The sequence below is a fragment of the Grus americana genome, chromosome 1, assembly GCF_028858705.1.
Source record: "Grus americana isolate bGruAme1 chromosome 1, bGruAme1.mat, whole genome shotgun sequence".
Classification (NCBI taxonomy): domain Eukaryota; kingdom Metazoa; phylum Chordata; class Aves; order Gruiformes; family Gruidae; genus Grus; species Grus americana.
The window spans coordinates 194,731,400-194,753,181 of NC_072852.1; the positions used below are offsets into that span (position 1 = coordinate 194,731,400).

At 36.7% G+C, this 21,782-nt stretch overlaps 1 protein-coding gene across 7 annotated transcripts in view; it reads right to left on the reverse strand.

Moving 5' to 3' along the window:
* PDS5B (PDS5 cohesin associated factor B) overlaps positions 1 to 21,782 on the reverse strand; it is a 118,409-nt gene that overhangs the window by 15,031 nt on the left and 81,596 nt on the right. For all 7 annotated transcript variants that reach the window (XM_054843866.1, XM_054843846.1, XM_054843856.1 and 4 more), the window contains exons 23-29: positions 20,136 to 20,272; positions 12,870 to 12,993; positions 8,722 to 8,926; positions 4,151 to 4,265; positions 3,646 to 3,778; positions 2,734 to 2,853; positions 2,344 to 2,406 (exon numbers count right to left, since the gene is read on the reverse strand). In XM_054843866.1, the coding sequence (XP_054699841.1) occupies positions 2,344 to 2,406; positions 2,734 to 2,853; positions 3,646 to 3,778; positions 4,151 to 4,265; positions 8,722 to 8,926; positions 12,870 to 12,993; positions 20,136 to 20,272 (897 nt within the window). The remainder of the gene's footprint in view (positions 1 to 2,343; positions 2,407 to 2,733; positions 2,854 to 3,645; positions 3,779 to 4,150; positions 4,266 to 8,721; positions 8,927 to 12,869; positions 12,994 to 20,135; positions 20,273 to 21,782) is intronic.

A 21,782-nucleotide genomic window follows, 5' to 3' on the forward strand; every position in this document is an offset into this window, starting at 1 on the left:
CCATTTGGATCAGATAAGCATCTGTACTGGCAAAACAGAAATAGCAGTACGACAGCCCTTTCAGCAAAGCAGCCACTGAACTGGCTTAGCTGTAATGCCAAACCACACTAGTTTCAACTGGCAATGAATAAGCGCCTCAAAAATCAAATATTGTGGAGAAGATTCTGATGCTTCATGCACAGATTTAAAAATGTTAGGCTTTTAATAGGTGCCAAAGCTTCCAGAGACTGGTGAGCTTCAGGTTATTAATTTAAGTGGATTATCTTTCAGACTTGCCAAATACCTCCAGCTCACACTAACTTTTGAGAGAGCTGAAAGAGTTCAGTTATTCCTAAAGAGAATACACCTGTATGCCAAACACCACATACAAAAATGTTTAATTAAAGACCATTCCCCACATTTCTCATTATCTAAGATGATCCATTTTCTATGGCAATATTAGATTCTAGCTATGTCTAAAGTTAGTGACAGCTAAAAAAAAGTTCAACATGCACATCATAGCAGCTCTGAGTGTTCTTTTTTCAGAGATATGCACCATAGATGTGCTGATTATACTTTTTATAGCCAGAGGGAATTTTACACTTAAACCAAAGATTCATTCTGCACCAAGAACAAAAAAAGCAGCACATCCTTTCCAGAAATAAACCTTGGAGAACAAAATCCAGTTTAAGAATTTACATCTATTAGTTTAGAACTTAACATTAATCAATAAACAAATACAGAAAGAGCTGAAAGGCAGAGAGATGTTCAAATTCACACTGCACTGGACTTCCTACTAAGGAGGGAGTAACACTAACAGGGCCTGCACTAACAGTTCCTCCCTTACCACAGAACCTACACCCACAGCCTTGCTGCCCTCAGACACTGTCCCTGCTTACATCCACCCACTAACATCCACTCAAACTAGTCTTCCATTCCCAACACCAAGACTCCCTAGACCAGCTCTCATTCCACATTGCTCTCATGATGGTGAGGCAACTGAAAATTTTTTGTGGTCAAATACACCTCTGCTGTTTGGTACAAAATTTCAGAACAACAAAAAATGAGCTAGAGTACGAGATATATAAAGCTACCTTAGGATTCAGAAGAATTTCAGTTAGGATATATCAGATACGGAGCTACTAGAGAGAGTCCAGCAAGTGGTCACAAAGATGAAGAAGGGACTGGAGCGTTTCTCATATGAGGAAAGTCAGAGAACAGGAGCTTTGGACTAGATGATCTCCAGAGGTCCCTTCCAACCTCAAACATTCTGTGAAATTTTGTGTAGCATAAACCATGTTTCTTGTTTAATATTGTACACTTAATACACTTAATATATTAAAGTTTGAGGAAAACTTGTAAGAATGTTTTACATCAAAAACTAGATGAGAGAACTTAATATTGACTACTGATCAGAAATTGGAAGACACGCAACTTTGCTTTAAAAAAAACTTTCATGTCTTCAGTAAGAAATTAATATCTAATCCATGGAGTTCAAATATGCAGTACGGCAATGACATATTCCAATCAATAAATGTTGGCTTTCAACTTCTTATCAGAAAGATGCTCCTGTACATCTGCATTTTTTCCTAACTTGCATTCCTCCTCTATTAGTAGTTTACTAGCTCACAGCTAATGCTTCATTAGCAAAGTTAAGGGTAATGAACATGCTGCGCTTTTATTTCTTTTGCAAGGTAGCAGATGAACGTTACCCTGTAATATAGAACACGGCACATTAATCTAGATGAAAACCACAATTTGTCTTTTCCTTTACTAGATTTTAACTTTATTCTAAAGAGTAACTGGGTTTAGTTTTAGTGAAGAAAAACCACTATCATTCAATACAATGCATATTTAGAAAGAACAAATTATAATATAACCATAGAACAGTCAGTTATCTTGTAAGATACTGTAAAATGGCATTCAGCTTTGCCAAAGATTAATTTACATGACTTTTAAAATAATTTATATTAGAGTTTTCCAGAGCTGTCATTTCATATGCAATCTTGTAGTCTTCTGGAGGAAAAAAAAGGTTAACCATCTTGCAAACTTGTCAAATATCATGGGGCTTGTTTTGGGTTTTTTTTGGATTCTCTCTTTTTAAGGACAACAGGCTTTGGCTATTATTACCACAATCCAACATAGACAGTAGCACTTTTCCCTTTTATCTATCTCTTTCTCTCTACCTATTTATTAACCTTTGGTATATAAACCCTTTGGGCAGAAACAATCTATTTTCTTAAACTGAAACGTAAATTAAAGTTAATGAAACACTTCATGTTAGTTTTCTTCAAAAACAAAAACGACCAAGCAAAAACTGCAAACACAGAACCAAAAGCCTCCAAACCTCCACACCGTACATACCTTTCCAGGAGTAAAAAAAGACTTCATTTCCGGAGGAAGATAATTTTTGGTGTTACTGAAATTCTGTAAAGAAGGAGGGGGGTGGGAGGGAGGAAATCACAGCAACAATCAATGAACAAGATATTTTGGAGGCAGTAGTGAAAGATTTTCTTTACATCATTTATACTTTTAGAATTTTAAACCTGAACAACAATATCTCAGGGGAAAAAAAATCAGTGTGTGTACAAATATATAAATATTTATGAAAACATATACATACATACATTCTCAACTATATTATAATAGGGAGAAGTCAAGTTACAAGAACTGTTGAAAAAACACCCCTGAATTAAAACTAGCAAAGATTTAAACAGGCTTATCTCAAAAAAAAAATTAAATGCCAAAGCATACCTTGTCAGGTTGAGTAAAATATCTGGCTGGAAGTACAGGGTCTTTAGGGGATTCCAAACTGTATGTTGTACTCTTTGACATAATGATATTCATTGCTACATCACAGACTGTGTATAGTTTCTGTAAATAATAAAATTTAAAAATACAAAAAAACCCCCCACACTTCAGAAGTTCATCGCAAGTCTTAACAAAAGATAGTATCTTTTGAGCACAGAACTACAAGAACTCACAGTTTAAAAGCAATCATCTTAAATATTTAAGATTAGCCTGCATCTTAAACAGTGTATCACAGGGTACTAAAATATAGGAGAAAAAGACAAAAGCACTGTAGGCCCAGCAGTTGAAGACAGCTGGCTTTCATGACCTTTCTACACTTAAGAATAGTGTATGGCATGGTTTCAAAGACAAAGCTAAAAAAAAAATCTCATATCTATGGGAAAAGCAGAAAAGTGACAAATCTGTAAAAATGAAAAACCTCAAAACTAAGATCAGGGTTTGATACATTCACTACACAATACACACTGGAAACATCTAATGCATGTATTTTTCTTCCTATACTAAGCTTACTCTTGCACTTTTAAAATTAAATATTACAAAGTACTTTAGTAGATGATTTAAACAGTAAAAATTATAGTTTATGTATATTTAAAGTTAGTGTTTAATAACCTTACTGAGACAGAAACAGGACTGCAAACTATTACAAATCCCTTGCAAATGAGTAAGATCTACTAAAGCACAGGAAAAGTGTCATATAAACTACAATAAATATAATCATTACAGTATATAAATTATCATCTCCCACATACAATTCTATTGAAAGACATTTTAAAGTCAGTGTGTAAACAAAAAACAAGTACTCTCCAGAAGCAAGCCAGAATTAAACACAATTTCCAATGAAAAAGTATCACTTACTTCATTCATTTTTGGGTCATCTGGTCCTTGAGCATCCTTAGTCTGTTTGATATTTTCTACCATTTTTCTGATAAATGCATGACTGTTGTTTTCATTTTTAGCCATCAATATTTCCAGTATGAACCACAGGCACCTAAAGGAGAAATGCAGTACTCTTCATGAATACAAATGCAAAAAAAATTCTTTAAAAACAGCACATTTGAGAAAGAGGACTACTCTAGGTTTTACTAGTAGTACAAATTTGAACCAGTCTAACTCTGGAAAACCAATTCTTTAGAAAAAAGGAAATAAAGGTAGGATAAGCAGAAGGTGAAGGTTCCTCTGTAAGATATCACAAAACACTAAAAACCCCATATATACTATTTCTCACAATATTTTACAGAAATAACACTGACCAGTGCACATAATGATGGCAGTATCAGGATACAGAATGAATTAAAATTTCACTTAGAATACAGTTAGATTGTTTTAACCCTAGAAATAACACTATTAAAAGTAGCCTTACTCTTTAATGTCCTTGAGTTGTTCAATGTCCTGGACTTTGACATAATCTGGATCATGAGCTAGAAGATGGATAGTATAAGGAACAACATACTCTGGTAGAAGTGACAACAGTTTCTCTGAAAAGCAGAAGAAAGATGCATCAAAAGACTACATACCAAGAAATATGCTTTTCTACTACAGGCAAAAGAGCAAAATTTCAGGTCAGCATATACTAAGATGAAGTATAGGCACATGTGGGCTTATCATTTCTTTATGATGTTGCATCTCGTGGCTGATGTGCATGCAAAAACTAAGATTTTAAGTCTCTCTCACTCAGCGCTGCGTATTTTCTAGCTACCTTGAGAATACATCTACAGTCATCTCCTACTCCCAATCCTTTTCTCGGTTCAAAGCTTGTATTCTGAAAGACTTTGAAAAACAGAAGTGAGGGTAGATCACAAAATCCATGTTAACGGCAAGATGTGAGACCAGCACAATTGCAGGATAAGCTACTATTCTTTCTTTGGACGTTGAGGTATACAGCCTTGTTGTCAACAGAACAGAAAGAAATGCCCTTTGCAGGGGCTTTGCAAGCAAATTGCCATAGTTCTCCAAATCCACAGCCTACCTTATCTGTTTAAAGAAGGGATAGGCAAAAACATGAAAGCTGTAACAAAGCAGTAGTGGACAGAGTTTGAAAGGCTCGATCCCACTTGAGCAGAGCAGCATGACTGAACTATGACATTCAAAGCATTCAAAACTTTTTCTAGCATCCTCTAAGACCTGTAAGTAGTCCCAAGCAAGGACTGCAGGAGAAAGTCTTTCCTACATCACAACAGTCAGATGACCTAGTTTCCTCGGGGATTTAAGAAATAAGGATTGTTGCCAAAGGCCCTCTCAGTGTAATCACAAAATATGTATTCCATAAGGTAACCAAAGATTCCGGAGCTAACCAACACTATGCAGAGTGAACTTCACTGCCTCAAAGTTTGATGACGAAAATCAGAATAAAAAAAGTCATATCCCACACAACGGGGCAACAAAAAGACAAGTTTTACACCAAAAGTCAGAAAGCATTTTGCCGAAAACATCCACACTGCTTTCTTTAGCCTTATGACTGAGAGGAATTGAAGGATGCACAGCATACCTAAGTTATTAAACTTGTAGCCTGTGCAACGGGCAGGCCGATAGGCAAGGAAGGCATGCTAGTATTTTTTATATATATGAAACTATGGTACAAGTGTCAGATCTTGAGTGTGTGTGGCAAATGTCAAGTCATAGTTTTAACATGTCTACAGATAAACACTTGAATGTACATGTGAAGGAAGGAGGGAAATTCCTGGCTCTGCTTTTAAAAAAAAATCACATTTTTGAGTGGCCATGAAAGACATGATCAAGTCTGGAAAAATCTTCTTTTGGTAAGTTTTCACTATCCTATATTAGGTTATGAATAAGAAGTCGAAACATCTATATATCATTATATATAATAATATTTGAAAATTATTTTAAAATGCATTAGAACACTGACATTTTTATCTCTAATATATGTATTCATATGACATGTGCTTGACAAGTATTGTGCACATCAAATAAAATACATCATTATTGTAGATTTCACAAGATTGACTAAATAATTGCCATGCATAAGTCAAGTCTTAATCTATCCCATTCTTAAAGGTCTGCATAAATAGGGATAATGCACAGCCTACATAAAATATTTGGATTCATTCATAATAGCAAGGAAAGTGTTCAAAATTAATAAAGGCCCACAGAAGAGAAGGCTGTCAAGTTCCAAGGATACACTTTTAGACAGCCATTGCAGTTGATGCAGTTAATTATCAAGAGTAATGTATCTCTACAACATAGACTGAAAGCTATCATAAGCTTTGAAAGAAACAACAAAATCACCCAATTTCTTTCTATTTCAAGTTATATTTATGTAACTGAAATCCAGTGTACTTTGCAAAGCCATTTTTAATGCGTTTCAATTGACATTCCACTATTAACTTCAAAAACATCCTTCACGTCTTCAAGCACTGTCCTGCATTTTAGCCAGCAGCTGTTTGCATAACTAAAAAAAAAATAAAGATGTAGCAGGGAAGAAAGAACATAATTATGATTTCAGAACACCAGCAAAATTGGCTTGCCTTAGACATGTCCCAGGCAAACCAACCCATTATTTGTAATAATTAGCAACCTCAGTAGAATGCTCATCAAGAGCTCACAAACTCAGTGTTTCATTAACTTTCTGCCTTGTACAATTTCTAATATAACTACAGTAATAACTCAAACTGGGTCTGGAAAACAAAGTGAACCAGATCCGGACAATACACGAAAGGGACAAATACTGACACATTACATTTAACCCCTGTCATGACAAAAAATAGTATTTACACATTCTTTACCCGTTTCTAATGAAGATGGACACAACCCAAAAGGCAGGGTGGTTTTAAGGACATTAGCTACCAGCACTTAAAACTAGAATGTGCCAAAAACCTTCATGAGAGGCGTTATGAGCATTTAGGAAAGAAACTTTTTTTAAAAAATTGATCTTTACTCTTGTAATTTTTCTACTTACTGACTTGCAAGTAAAAGTCCAGCCTTAGAAAACCAAGATTACTATACAAGACACAAGTCTCTACCCAGATGCAAACTAGTAACAGACACACAATCAAAATAAGTCTCTTCTTGAGTGGCTTCTACTCTGAACAGCATTTAGAGAATTTAAGAGGCCTGAGAGTAATTCCTGCCAGCCTGTAAAAGGTCAGTGTGGAAAAAAAAGACATTTTACTGTCGGGTACCAGTCCTTAGGAAGTTTTCCTTAGGCAAGGCATACAGAAGTTTACCGTCTTTTCAACAAATGCTGAAATCTCCCAAAACATCTGAAAGATAATCTCCTCACTTGTACCAAGTTTTCAAGAAAAAGTGCATCATAAAAATCACACATTTATTGATTCAAAAAAATAGCTGCATTAACCAAAGATGCAAATTCTCAGCTCTGGTTTTCTGTGGAAGCCTTTCTAAGGAGGTGCTATTGTCATTACTACCCTGAGTTACTGCATCACCAGTAGGGAAAATGACAGAGGGAGACACATACACATTTAAATAGCATGATCTGACCAGAACTGAGCTTCAGCCATACTAACTGCAATAATGATATTTTAAGATGCAAACAGTTTCAAGACATTTTATTTGTTAAAAGCTCAGACAGGTAAATCTCAATGTCACAAAGTTAACATTGTAATCCTCAAAAAATCCTGCATCTATATTTAATCCAGTCACCTCACAGATTATAGTACATATCAAATCCATGGCATCACTCAAGCCAAGTCTTTCAGCAAGAAAAAAAAAAATCGTTAGGCACATGTTGAGGTCCTACTGGATAAAAAGAATCTCACACCCCCCTAGGCTCTTCTTTATTTCTTCTACAGATTTTTGATAGTAACTTTGCAGCATCCGTCTTAATACAGTTAGGAAATCAGCAATTACTTTTAATCATATGAGAATTCTTACACTTTCCTCCTATGTAACTGAAAAGGGTTTTCAACTTCAAGTGATCCTAAGGCTATTCCTCTTGAAAGGCATTTGCTGAATGGATTTTCTTTTTTACATGTTATTGAGGAGGAAGAAAAGCATTGCTCTTTTCTTTTTTAAGTCTAATTAACAATACACAAAAGGATTTCTCTGCAGACTTATTCTCTGATCAATATTTAGGGGGACTAACACACACAAACCGACATGGCTAATTCTGTGATTCATAAATGCAGAAGGAAATCAGTTATCTGACACCATCTGAGAGATCAGATTCACAAAACATGTCTGGTCTATCCTAAGATGAAATGAAAAAATCCCGTTCATGTCACAAAGGCCAAACCATCGGTTATCTTTCAAAGAAATAAAACTTTCAAAAACTCTTATTCAAAATGCCCATAGCTCTTCATAAAGGTCTAGTTTTTCCTATGACCATATATCAATGTTTTCATGCTGTATGTGTGTAGCTTTGAGTAAGTCAAAAGCAAAAAGGGCTGTTTTTATAAAAGAAAACTAGCTAACATTAGTCCATAATAATTTAGAAAGCATTCCCACGATCAGAGTGCTGGAACTGGGAAGAAAGAATTACATAAACTCGTCCTGAAATGCCTACAAATATAGCCCTTTGCCAGCATAAGACAAGATAAGAAGCTACTCAATACAGCAGCGCAAAGACAGTCAATTTAGTACAGCATTTATGTCATTAAGGCTGCATATTATTAATTACTGAAGTAAAATAAATCATTGTCACTTCACTTACAACATATTCATCCATTAATTTCAAACAGTACACAACTGCCTTGAAAAACTACTTCACTTCCAATATACTTAGGCATAAGCATTTGCACAGCTTATAACAAAATTGAAAGATCTCAGAAATGCCTGTTAAAAAAAATCACAAGAAAATTTGGACTCTATTTTCAGTTTTTATTGGATACCTCTAAGTCAAATTTACAGTCATTCTATGTATACAAACAGAAAAACAACATCATTTTCAGGGTCTACTCACATTTACATTTGAACTATAGCACTTGTACCAAAAAGCGACGTCTATTCTCTTACCACTAACTGCTGCATGTTGCTTCAGATATTCCCTTCTGACATTTATGTTCTTCACAAGGCACTGCCTAGCATGAGCTCTTCTCTCTTTCACGGGATCTTTTGCACACAGTGCACAAATAGCCATATATTCTAGTGGCAGTCGTAGTCTAGAAAGGCCTTTGTGAAGTTTCTGAGCAAATATTTGTCTCACTTGGTAACATTCATCCTATTAAAAAAAGCAAAAACAAAAAAGGTAACAGTAAACTTTTAGAAAAGTAATACAGACTTGAAATAACTACATATGCCCAAAATCAATTTCAGACCTTGCAGCCACAAAAAACCAGAAATTGTAAGAATGTTTTTTAATGTCAATTCAGAACAATTAAATTTAATTAATCACTTGAAGCTTCCCTTAAGATCAGTAGAAGACTTAAGGTTCAGAAACTGTACAGGAAGATATCACACCCAGGACCCATGGTCTAATTTAGCATATATTGAGGCATGGAGTTAATGAAATTGTTTACAATAGGACTACTTGCTCTGTGGAGCCAAAGTCAAATATCTGCACCGGAACAGTGTTTAGCCACCAGTAACCACTGTGTTGACTTTACTACTGCGATTTCACAAGTTTTCATCAAGGCATTAATATTAGAAACTGAATAAAATTCAATAGAATAAGGTCAAATGCTGAAGAGAGCATTTCCATTATACTATGGAAACCTATCAACTCTGACTGACCATGGAAGAGAATAACCTGTGTCTGATAGTTGCCAAATAACACAAAGTAAAATAGTATGAAGGCAGCAAATGTACTTCTACAATTTAAGCAACTCATTTCCAGAAAAGACATGAACTTTAAAATTCTCTGTATGAAAATAACCTATGTACTTTAAGACACCATTCATATATCACAAACCCTTTAGTAACACAAGCAAAGGAAGGTTAATAGAAGCAGGTGCAGAAAACAGAAGAAAATGTACAGAAAAGCTTAAGGTAAACAAGGCCACCAAAACAGCTTGTCACATTGAGCCTGCCAAAAAAGGTCAAGAGAAGATTTGTTAACTCTAAATATGAGGAAGAAGCATTAACAGGAATAAACAGCTATTTTAATCAAATGACAGTTTTGAAACCAGCAAGAATTGAAGAGGGTTTCCAGCTATCAGCCAACAGAAAGTGCAGAGACAAAACCTAGCCACTGGTAACATTGACTCCGCTAAATTCTCAAATGGCATCAAAAGAGATCACGGATTAGATAAAACAAGCCCCCCCCCCCCCCCAAATTAAATCCAGAAGAAATTCATCGAGCCCCGTTTTCCCTTCTGTGCTTCAAGCCATAGTCTTCCTCTACGGACAGAAGCCCTGAAATGCCTGCTGTAGTCAGAGTTGAAGCACCCCAAGACCACAAACCCAAACTGTGAGACCTACTCAAGATCTATTGCCTCTTTATAGCAAAGCTACTCCCCTGCAGAAGGCTAAGAGACAGCCCTCTTCTGCTCAGTAACATCACCTACACCTAAAGCCTTTGGAAAGCTTCGAAGAGACCTGTGTCTAGTTGGCATATGGAAGCATGTCCTCCTTGACTCAGAGGAGAAAGGAAGGTATAGTTTATTGTTACTGATGGTGTTGTGTGGCACCAATTGGAATGATTATTTCTTTATCTTTTAATATTGAGAATAACCTTAAATTCAGCTCAGTTACACTAGTTCACTGAGAAGAAGGGAGACCAAACTCAACGAAGTTCTACTTTTTTTATAGCATAGAAATAAACCCCATACATTAGCCCAGTTTTATGTATCTACTTCTCAGGAGTTCACCATTTAAAAGTATTTAAAAAAAAAATATTTGCAAAGCAGCATGTACCCCTCAGACGCAACTCTGATTCTTGAAAATGGATAAAGACTCACACAAACAATTAGAGCACTCTCAGAGTTGACAGAGGAAACTGAAAAGCTTTGGGATTTATTTTTTTTAACAAATAAAACTTATGCAATCTAGAAGATTTATTCTGAATACAATTATAATTGCATTTTCAACAGCTAGGCTTATTAGATCTTAAATCTGGTCTTAAAGCCTGTTAAACATTGAACTACTTAACACTATGCTCAATTGTTTTCTACTCTACATCAATATGAAGCTCTGACATCAAAATTTGTTCTGCAGATCAAAGAACTTAAATGCTAGTTAGCTCACAGGTTTGGCCAAACACATACGTTACTTATTAAATGACTAAAACTACATGCATTTAATCATCACAAAGTCTCTTTACCAGTGCAACCTTAATACAGCAATTACCAAGAACATTTAATTATGTATTCTGTGCTCTAATCATTCCACATTACAAAATGGCAGTCTCAGAGGAAAAAAAAATAGCCAGCACAGAACTATAGCAGAACCTGTGCAATCATTACTTAAAAATTAAGCTTTTCCTTTTGTTTAATCTGCTTCCTGATCTGTCCACTTACAGCAAATTTTCTTTAAATTACATAATACTAGAGTTGGCCTTGATGTTACTTGAATGTCCTAATTTGTGGCTAGACTTGATAGTGTTAAGAATGAAAAACTTTTAGAATAATCAGTGCCTACCATCAAGAAATGGATTCCAATACTAAACATTCTAAGCATAAACATATATGTATGCATATGTACATATGCAAGTATCTCAAAAACCAAATATACAGATGGTTTCCATAGGAGATTATTACAGTACCACTTGTAAGCACAAAAGTCACTGAAACCATTGCAGTTACTCTGCATCTGAGGATCTGAATTCAATAGCCTGGCAGAGAGAAAGGAAACTGCAGAAGACCTCAAGAAGTTTGACAGATAAGGCTAGGCATGACATTATCTGGCTAGAATATCCTTTCCAGAACAGAGACAGATCTTACTTGTCATTACAATAAGTGGCTATTTTACTCTCTATTAATTTTGTTCTGAATTGTAAAAATCTTTAAAACTCTTTTTGACACAAGACTAACATTTCTATTAGGTTTTGGAATAGCAAAACTGTAAAGTATCAGTCCTTGCTTTGGATGTAAAGGCCTTCAGTTATTACCACTGAATTCGTGCTGCATTTTTGTTAGATTTCATCTGCTTAAGTACTTTTAAGTTTTGTTCCTCTTGTTTTTCAGAGCATTTGGGAACTGAGTAAGAGCTCCTTTCCACAGGAACACAGAAGCTTAAAATCCACATAAACATTGTTAAAACAATATACAAGCCTAATACAGACTGTCTTAATCTGGTATATGAATGATTTTTCTAGCCTAACTGTACCCAACTCCAAACAACTTAAGAAGATACTCTATGAAAATAAGCATACTCTATATGAAAATCAGCAATATCCACACAGGAGCTATACTTTGTATTTTCTAATATTAAATGCCAATTTCAAATCTGATGTTTAAAATGGGTTGCAGCTTTTAAAGCTTTAGCCAGTCACAGGAATTAAGATTTAGAATGGAATATCATTATTACTGAAGATATTTTCTAGAAGGGATTCCTTCCAAAGGATTTCTTGACTTTTGTAAAGTCAGGAGAATACCAGCAGTTACACAAGTAACATCAACATGAGTTCCTCCGTGACCACCTTACTCTTGGGGTGTGAATCAACTTCCGTAGAATTTGCTAAGTCTACAAGACAGGAACACAGAGGATCTCTGTTTCTCCACTTATAATTTGGAAGTTATTTCCTTTCTGCTAGTTTGGGCTCACAGGCAGAAATTAAGGATGAAAATTCCAACATCTATGAGAAATCTCTCCCTATCTCTTCCAATATTTAAAGGATATCAACTATGTTTGCAGGCCTCTGCATTCAAAATATATTATACCCAAGTATCAAGAAACCAAGGTCACTGTTGTCACCACAGTCCAACTACTTTATATCACCTCATTTCAACTTCTAAAATGTCATAATGTAGCTGAATTCCTTGGTTTATCAATGTTCTAACATTTCACTGTAAATTAGCATTTCCCCACTGGGCAGCCCAATGCTAGAGAGCTAATTCTTATCCAAAATCGGTTTTCAGGATTATATAGTGGGAAAATAAATTCATGCCAAGGCTGAACGTTTTGCATAAAATCAGATTAGCAGAAGTATACACAACATACAGAACAAACAGCATATATACTCACACATTTGCTGATAACCCACAAACCCCACCTAATTTCCTTACATTTATGGCTAGCGCACACAGCTGGTACTGTTCTAAGGTGATGATTTCATGGTAACAAGGTTCTTGTGCCAACTTCACAATAGCATTCCCTGCAGCCAGCCTCAAACGAGACATATCAGGTTTACTGAAAAACAAGCACACAGATTATGAAGGTTAATTAGTAAAAAATCATGTAATTATTTGACTTAATTAAATCCCAATGAGTTTGCATTGCTGAAAAACAGGTACTTTAAAAAGAAGGAAAAGTTTCCATGGACTTCGCCACCCTATTCCCCCCCACCAATAAACAGCAGAAGTAACTTCAAACCAGAAGTAGTTTCCATGGCACCACATTTTACAGCCTATTACCACATACCTATTACCTTGACCTGCTTAGCAATGAAAATATTCCTTGAAACTTCCTAAAAGTTCCACATGGGTGTGAAACAGTTTCAACTTGTGCACTGGACCAGCACGGTCCAAACTGCCCCTCAGAGACCTCGCTTAGCCTGTAAAATACTTCTGTTCAGCGTGCTGGTTCTCTTTCAGCTGGGAACTCCTGCCAAAAAAGTAGCCCATTTCTAGTCCCCACAGTTACCAAACTTCTAGCAATAGCAGCTCAAAATCCATGCTGCAAGTCAACATAAATTAATTAGATATTATGATAGGTGACTAAGTGATTTGTATTTTTAATACAATACCAAAAAGGATTTAGCAAGCAAAAAAAATGTCAACATGCTTTAAGTGTTGTTACTTGACTTGCACACTCAAACTGCACTCCCACCTAGCAAAGCGCTCCAACCATTTGCTGCTAATTTCCATATCAAATGATGAATGGGTTTTTTCTGTAACCTACAACCATATTTACAAAGATTATGAGAATACCAAAAGCGTCTTCACATGAGTTTTGCAAACCGATATCCACTTAATGTGTGCATTAATAAACAGTTGAGCTTTCATTGTTCTTAGGAAATTCATTTCAGTAAAGTATATTACTTCTGCCTTTCTTCAGCTCAAACACAAAGAATTAAGAAGTTTTATGCATCTCACTTAAAACACTGATGAATTCTATTCAGAAGTAGTAAGTACAGCTTTTTCCTTTGATAATGTGGAGCAGGAATCAAGTCGTATTCTTACTCAGAAATAATTATTCATTTAAGCAGGGCAAATACTGTTTAACTTCTTAATCATTTTCCCTTTACTCTTAGGAAGAGCAAACACTGTAGTCTTAAAACCATTACCATGAAAACTGTAAAAAGCATTTAAAGAATGACATAAAAAACGTTATTAAAAACAGAGTGCATGATAAAAATACCTACCAAAGAGCTTAAAACTTAAAATTTATGTAATCAGGCTTTATACACACCTCAGTATTTTATGGAAACCACGACATTTCAAGAAAACCCCAATAGATCATAAGCAACCAAGTGACAGGACAAAAGCTGGACTAACTTTCAAACAAGGCATGAAGATTAACATGGTAATGTCTAGTTCTTAAATGCTAAATTTCACTTTAAATTGCATCTACTGTGATAAGTGAACCCAATAAAGATTCAATTTTTGCACTTCAGTGACAACTGAGCAATAAGGACTTACAAGTACAGAGTGACTGAGCCAAAGGAAGGGATAAGATTAAGAACTTTCCCTCTTCCTCAGCTTTGGTAGTGATAACATTTAATTCTGAAAATTTAATCAAAGATATTTTATATAAAAAAGCTGGCTAAATCTTTACAATGATTTTTTTTCCCTGTGTATGTCACAAATAGCCACAAGCATCTGTGCACACTGTGGGAAGAAAGAGGAGGACAGTGTCAGTTACGAGTATATCTTATTCCCCAAAAGGATTATCTTAGAAGAAACTCTTGACTGAGGATTTATTTTTGATCAAATTGTTATAGCCAAAAGCTATATTCTGATCCGTGTTATCCCACAACCACACAATTATTAGGGCTGAAATAAAAGTTTCTGCATGATATAATTGGAGTTTTTAATTACTTGTAATAATTTTGAAAATTAGTACCAAGGATGCCCTTGTCCTATCAGAAGCTCTTTGAGAGATACCAGAGGGACCTGGACCTTTATTTTCTCGAGTGCTGTTACTATTGCTGAAGACCAGATGTTTGAAATGAGAACAAAGTGCAACCACATGGAAAGATGTTATCAAGTGCAAAACATAGTCTTAATTAAGGTGGTGGGCTGCACAAAGATAATCCAAATAAACGCGTCTTGAAAACGTATCTGGTGCATATCATCTTCTCTCACTTTACAAAGTGGCACTTAACATTTTTTCTTCTACTCCAGAGGATAAATGCCAGTGTCCAATTTTCTAAGCATTTTCCATGTTCCATAGAACAAAGTGTCTTTTGAATACAACCTCTGAAAACGTTGCATATCAGATGGTGTAGCAAATTATCTATAGCACAGAACTATGAAGTTCTAAAATCCAAAGTTTTAAAGTAATTTTTGTCTTGGTAAGCTTCAGTTTAAGGAAAATGCAGATAGCATTTCAGAAAAATCTCAGTTCACATCCATATCTAATACCCATACTTTCAGCAACAGCTAGTGTCCTCTGATACAGAAAGACTCGTATTTTATGCTTAGTGTAGATTAAAATTAAAACCCTACTACAAAGACATGCAAGATTCAACTTAGCAGTTTTACCTAACCACAAATAGAAAATTAGTATAATTTTGAATTTTAAATTTGTATGTCCATTTATAACTTATAAGAAGAAAAATGAAGACCTGGAAAGGACTGTTGAGATATTGTTTGTTGACAAAATTCATTATTAAAAAAATCCGACACTGGTGAATTTAACCTACATACGCTAATGTCTCAAAGCAATCAGTTGTGGTCTTAAAAGCAATTCAACAAAGTCATCAATCCTACTACTTCAATGTGAAAAGGATGAACAAGAGTAGGAATTTCTTTATTTGTTTTCCAAGTAGGATCTTGCCTTCACCTGAAACTCTAGGCTGAACCATATTTTGAAATTTAAAAAATGCCATTCCCTTACACTGTCACTGAAAAGTACAGTTGTGTAGATTTAAAGAGGCATGGGGACAGAGCCATTTTTATGGCTAGTGAGGTCAATAACACCGAGATGATTACAACATAACTAATGGCCTGTCAAATGTCTCTGGAACCCTGCCTCTTTCAGTTAATTCAATTATCTTTAACAAATTATACATTGTTCAAAAGAAAAATGCAAGCCACAAACACAATAATTGACTCCACATAGAATGACATCCGATCAAGTATAGTTTAAGAGATCATGTTTTGTACTGAATGATAATTTTACTCTTTCCAAAGCCGACTCTAATTTGGAAGGAGCAGCATCTGATTTGCACAGTAGGGACACAGTAAGCACTGCCAGAAAGAAGATATCCTCATTGCGTTCTCAAAGGGTAAAGAATAAAGGTCAGGAGGTGTCAGCGAGATACCAGCAAGCTCCATGCAGAACTAATATGCCTTGGCTTCAGGTTTTGAGAGTACTTGTTAGTGTAGGTGATATAGCTCTCTCAAACAGAATAAAGGAGACCTGCCCTCCGTGCAGCTTAGAGCTTTCACCAAAATGCAATACTGGGAACCACAGAACAGTTATAGTTGTAAGGGACCTCTGGAGATCGTCTAGCCCAACCCCTCTGTTCAGGCAGAGTCACCTAGAGCAGGCTGCCCAGGATAGTGTCCTGATGGCTTTTTAATTTCTCCAAGAACGGAAACTCAACCATTTCTCTGGACAATCTGTGCCAGTGCACAGTCACTCTTACTGTGAAAAAGCAGCGTTCAGTGTTTCCTTGTGTTCAGACAGAACCTCCTGTATTTCAGTTTGTGTCCATTGCCTCTGGTCCTGTCACTGCACATCACTAAGAGCAGCCTGACTCCATCTTCTTTACACCCTCCATCCAGTTATTTATAAACATTGATGAGATCCCCACCAAGCCTTTTTTTCCCCTAGGCTGAATAGCTCCAGTTTTCTCAGCCTTTCCTCATCCATCAGATGTTCCAATCCCTTAAGCATCTTCATGGCCCTACTGTGTGTTCATTCCAGTAGCTCCACATCTCTCTCGTACTGGAGAGCCCAGGTGTTCCTTCACCTTCTCAGGGATCAAGGTGAGGCCAACTAGCCTATAGTTCTCTTGGTCCTCCTTCCTGTCATTTTTTAATATAAAGGGACATTTGCTTTCCTCAAGACTTCAGGCACCTCTACCAATCACCACGATCATTCAAAGAGGATCAAGAGTGGTCTCACAAAGACATCTGCCAGCTCTCTCAACACTCATCGGTGCATTCCATCAAGAACCATGGACTTATGCATGTCCAGTTTGCTTACATATTCTCTAACCTGATCTTCTTCCCCCAAGGGTATGTCTTCCTTGCTCCAGACTTTCCCCTGGTCTCCAGGGCTTGGGATCCCTAAAGGCTGGTCTTGCTAGTAAAGACTGAGGTGAAGAGGGCATTGAGTACCTCAACCTTTTCGATGCCCTGTGTAACCAGGGCTCCTGCCTTGTTCAGCAGCAGGCACATATTTCCCCTAGTCCTCCTTTTGTCACCTATTTACTTAAGCTCTTCAGTTGCCTTTGTCATCCCTCACTAGATTAAATTCCAGTTAGGCTTTGGCTTTCCTAACTGTGTCTCAGACAGTGTTCTCTGTATTCCTGCCATGTTACCTGACCCTACTTCCACCTTCTGTATACCTTATAGAATCATAGAATAGTTTGGGTTGGAAGGGATCTTTAAAGGTCATCAAGTCCAATCCCCCTGCAATAAGCAGGGACATCTTCAACTCGACCAGGTTGCTCAGAGCCCCGTCCAACCTGAGCTTGAATGTTTCCAGGGATGGGGCATCCCCAACCTCTCTGGGCAACCTGTTCTAGTACCTCATCACTCTTATCATAAAAAAATTTCTTCTTTATATCTAGCCTGAATCTACCCTCTTTTAGTTTAAAATCGTTACCCCTTGTCCTATAACTACAGGCCTGGCTAAAAAGTCTGTCCCCATCTTTCTTATAGGCCCCCTGTAAGTACTGGAAGGCAGCAATAAGGTCTCCCTGGAGCCTTCTCTTCTTCTCCAGGATGAAGAACCCCAACTCTCTCAGCCTGTCCTCACAGGAGAGGTGCTCCAGCCCTCTGATCATCCTCATGGCCCTCCTCTGGACTTGCTTCAACAGCTCAATGTCCTTCTTGTACTGAGGCCCCCAGAGCTGGACGCAGTACTCCAGGTGGGGTCTCACGAGAGCAGAGTAGAGGGGCAGAATCACCTCCCCTGACCTGCTGGTCATGCTTCTTTTGATGCAGCCCAGGATATGGTTGGCTTTCTGGGCCGTGAGCGCACATTGTCAGCTTATGTCCAGCTTTTCATCAACCAACAGCCCCAAGTCCTCCTCCGCAGGGCTGACCTCAATCCGTCCTTTTCAGTTTGAGTTTTGCCAGGAGCTCCTTGCTCATCCACACATCTGCTGAAATATTTGCCTGACCTTCTGCTTTGACCACTTTGGAGTTTAGAGGAGATGATGCTTGAATACTAACTAGCTTTCTTGGGCCCCTCTTCCCTCCAGGGCCTTATCCAATGGGACTCTACTAAGCAGATCCCTGAAGAGGCCCACATCCATTCTCCTGAAATCCAGTACTGTGATCTTGCTTTTTGCCCTCCGGATTCTGAACTCCACCATCTTATGGTCATTACAGCCAAGGCTGCCTTCTAACCTTCACACCCCCAAGAAGTCCCTCCTTGTTGGTAAGAGGTCCAGCAGAGCACCTCTCCTCGTTGACTCCTCTGTCACTTGTGTCAGGAAGTTGTCATTGATGCTCTCCAGGAAACACCTGGATTGTTTATGTGCTGCTGTGTTGGTGCTCCAACAGGTATTGGAGTGGTTGAAGTCCCCCATGAGGGCCCCCATGTGAACATGAAGTTGTTTCTAGCCATTTATAGAAAGCCTCATCCACTTCCTTTTCCTGGTCAGAGGGCCTATAGCAGACACCCACTACAACGTCACCCACACCAGTCTGCTCTTTAATCCTAATCCATAAGCTGGCAGTTGGCCCCACCATCCATCCCCAGGCAGAGCTCCAAGCTCTGGGGCTGAAGTGCTGCCTTTAACACAGAACAACCTCACATGTCATTGCAGCTTTCTCCCTCCCCTAAAAGTATCCCCAGCCCTCCATTAACTTTAGTAACGGAGAACTGACCACATCATTATATACAGTTTCTATTATTATTTATAGTTTTGAGTACAAAGAGTGGGAAAATTGAATTTCTGAAACATGCACAGTAAGGAATTATCACTCCAATCATAAAAACACACAGGACCTACAGAACTGATCTATTCATAAACTACTGGATAAGACAACAATATACTCTGAGCAGTTATGCCGAAAAGTAAATTTCAGCCACTTAACTCCCTAGTAACTGCCACGAATAGTCACATTACAGAATGTAAAACTATGAAACAATTATTTACAGGGAACTCTAAGAAAGACTACACAGTTGCTACAAAGATAACATACTAGACAATTCTCAGGTTTGCAATTTTACACACACAACAAAGGTTCTATCTGCGTAATCACTGTATAACATTAAACTCTACCTGAAAATTAAAACCTTTTCACTGATACTGGCACAACCCACCCATGCCCTTAATAGCTTTTGCAGAAATAAATTTTCAGTGTTTGGCAAGCAATAGTGGCTGACAACTTGTCACTTCTCCTACCACAGAGGATGAAGATACCCATAAAAACAAATAAGTTGTCTAACAATCACCTAAAAGGTAAATTATTTATTGAGACTTAATCCTCTTTACACATTTTCCTCTTCCTTTCACTTTCAGAGGCCTCAAGGGATTGAAGTCTGCCTTTAAGCAGAAGGGCCTTATGTTCTAGCTATTCCCACCTGGTTTACTGCAATATGCTATTATCAACCTGTCGGCCTTTGGCATACACAACAATTGGTACATCAGGAAGAGCAAGCGGCATAAAAAATTAAAACCAATTTTCAATGGGAAAGAGGAAGTTTCGCAGTTTATTCTTGCAATATGAGTAATGGCCCTCTGAAGAAAAGAGATAAAGCAAACATGATAAAAACATTAAAATATAGCTATATTTACAGTGTTAAAAAACCTGAGACTCAGCAAACTTATGTAGGAATCCAGCCAAGCTTACCATTAGTTCTTACAAAATAAGATCTACAAATTGTTAAGCAGTCTAACAGAATAGTTTAAGTACTACTTTGACTAAAACTCTCCCCACCGCATCATCACAGACATAAAGACATTACCATCTGTTACATACCTAATTTTCCCCTGCTCTGTTAAATCTCCATCACTGTGTAATATTGTTGTTAGCAACCTCAGAGTAGAAGTTCCTGACTTGCTGTGGTTGTTCTTCATTCCTAGCAACCATCGAACCATCATCTTAATGGCCTGAATCTGAAAAAAAAAAAAAAAAAAAAAAAAAAAAAAAGATATGCAGAAGTCAAATCACACCATGAACCTCATTTTTTAAGTAATCTTTATCTTAATTTAATCACACAGTATTTTCCCAAGAGCTTTTTGCTGCTACGAACATAAGCCTGTCAAGGCTGCAAAACATCATGTAAATACTGAAAGATAACTAGACGTACCCTCACTAGACAGCAACTTTTCACTGAAAGTCAAGCATTTATTACAGCAAGTAAAAATCATACAACATTTAGTTAAAGTTTGAACTGTTTCTTCAACTAAGCAATCACATATTTTGTCCTGTGTAGACATTATCTTAATTGAGCTTATATCCATTAAACACTGTAGAATAGGCAAAACAATTTATACTTATTAAGAAAACGTTACTGGATCAAAAAGCAGAACACATTTTCATGTTCCTGTAATTCCTGTGCTTAAGTAATCCCTATATATTCTTTATTTATATATGTAATATTTGAGTTTAAATTTAACATGTAAATTAAAACAGACTTCATAGACATTCTGACTGAGTAGTAACCTATATTAAGATAGCTCATCCTGGAAAGGAGTATTTCTTTCATGGCTATTTAAAGAAAAGCCTCAAAGCCTGTTACTTAGGATAACTTGTCTTTTGCCAATGGAAACATCAAGTGTTTTGAGACAAGCTTCTAAAAGTATGCAGCTATCATGAGACACTGAATAATTTCACATTTCTTTAGTGAAAATAAAGCATGAATTTGAAGATTGTTTGTTTTAGTATTTGAATCCCTTTGTCCTTTCATTTTCCTTCTATATGAGAGCAGAGACGATAGAGAAAACAGGAGTGTCCTCTTAGAGCAAAATGAAAATGCTCATCTGAATCACATAGACATCCTTGAGGAAAAAAACCCAACAAAACCAAACAAACCAAAACATCAAACCCTGAAGTTCAAAACACAAAACCCAAAAGCTTTACAAAAACTGAGAAACTTTTTGTACATGGTAACTCCAAATTTTCTCCTTAATGGGAAAGGTAGTTCTAACAACTTTTATATAAATATTCACAATATCACCAGAAGAAATTCATCACACAGTTTATCTATTCCATATAACAAACTGATCACAATGGTCCCTTCAGATCTAAGTTCTAGGACTGTCATCTATACGTGAGTTTATTTTATAAACTCTGAAGCCCATTTACTCCACCTACAGAATCCTACTGGGTAATACCAGCAAGAGGTAGGATGTCTGTCACTCAGGAACTCAAAATGCAAATGGAGTTTGTTGAATTGTCTTGCCCTAGCTTTCAAGGGGTCTTCCACTGAAACAGCTGTAAGTATCCACCAGAAGACTGTAATAGCAATAAAACCAATATAATACTACTAAAACCAATATAATACTAAAATATTATAATATTGTTTTATTATATTAAAATGATAATAAATTAATATAATGATGAAAACAAGCTACTACCACTAATGCTAATAGCAGCAGTAGCAGATCTTTTGACAGCTTACCA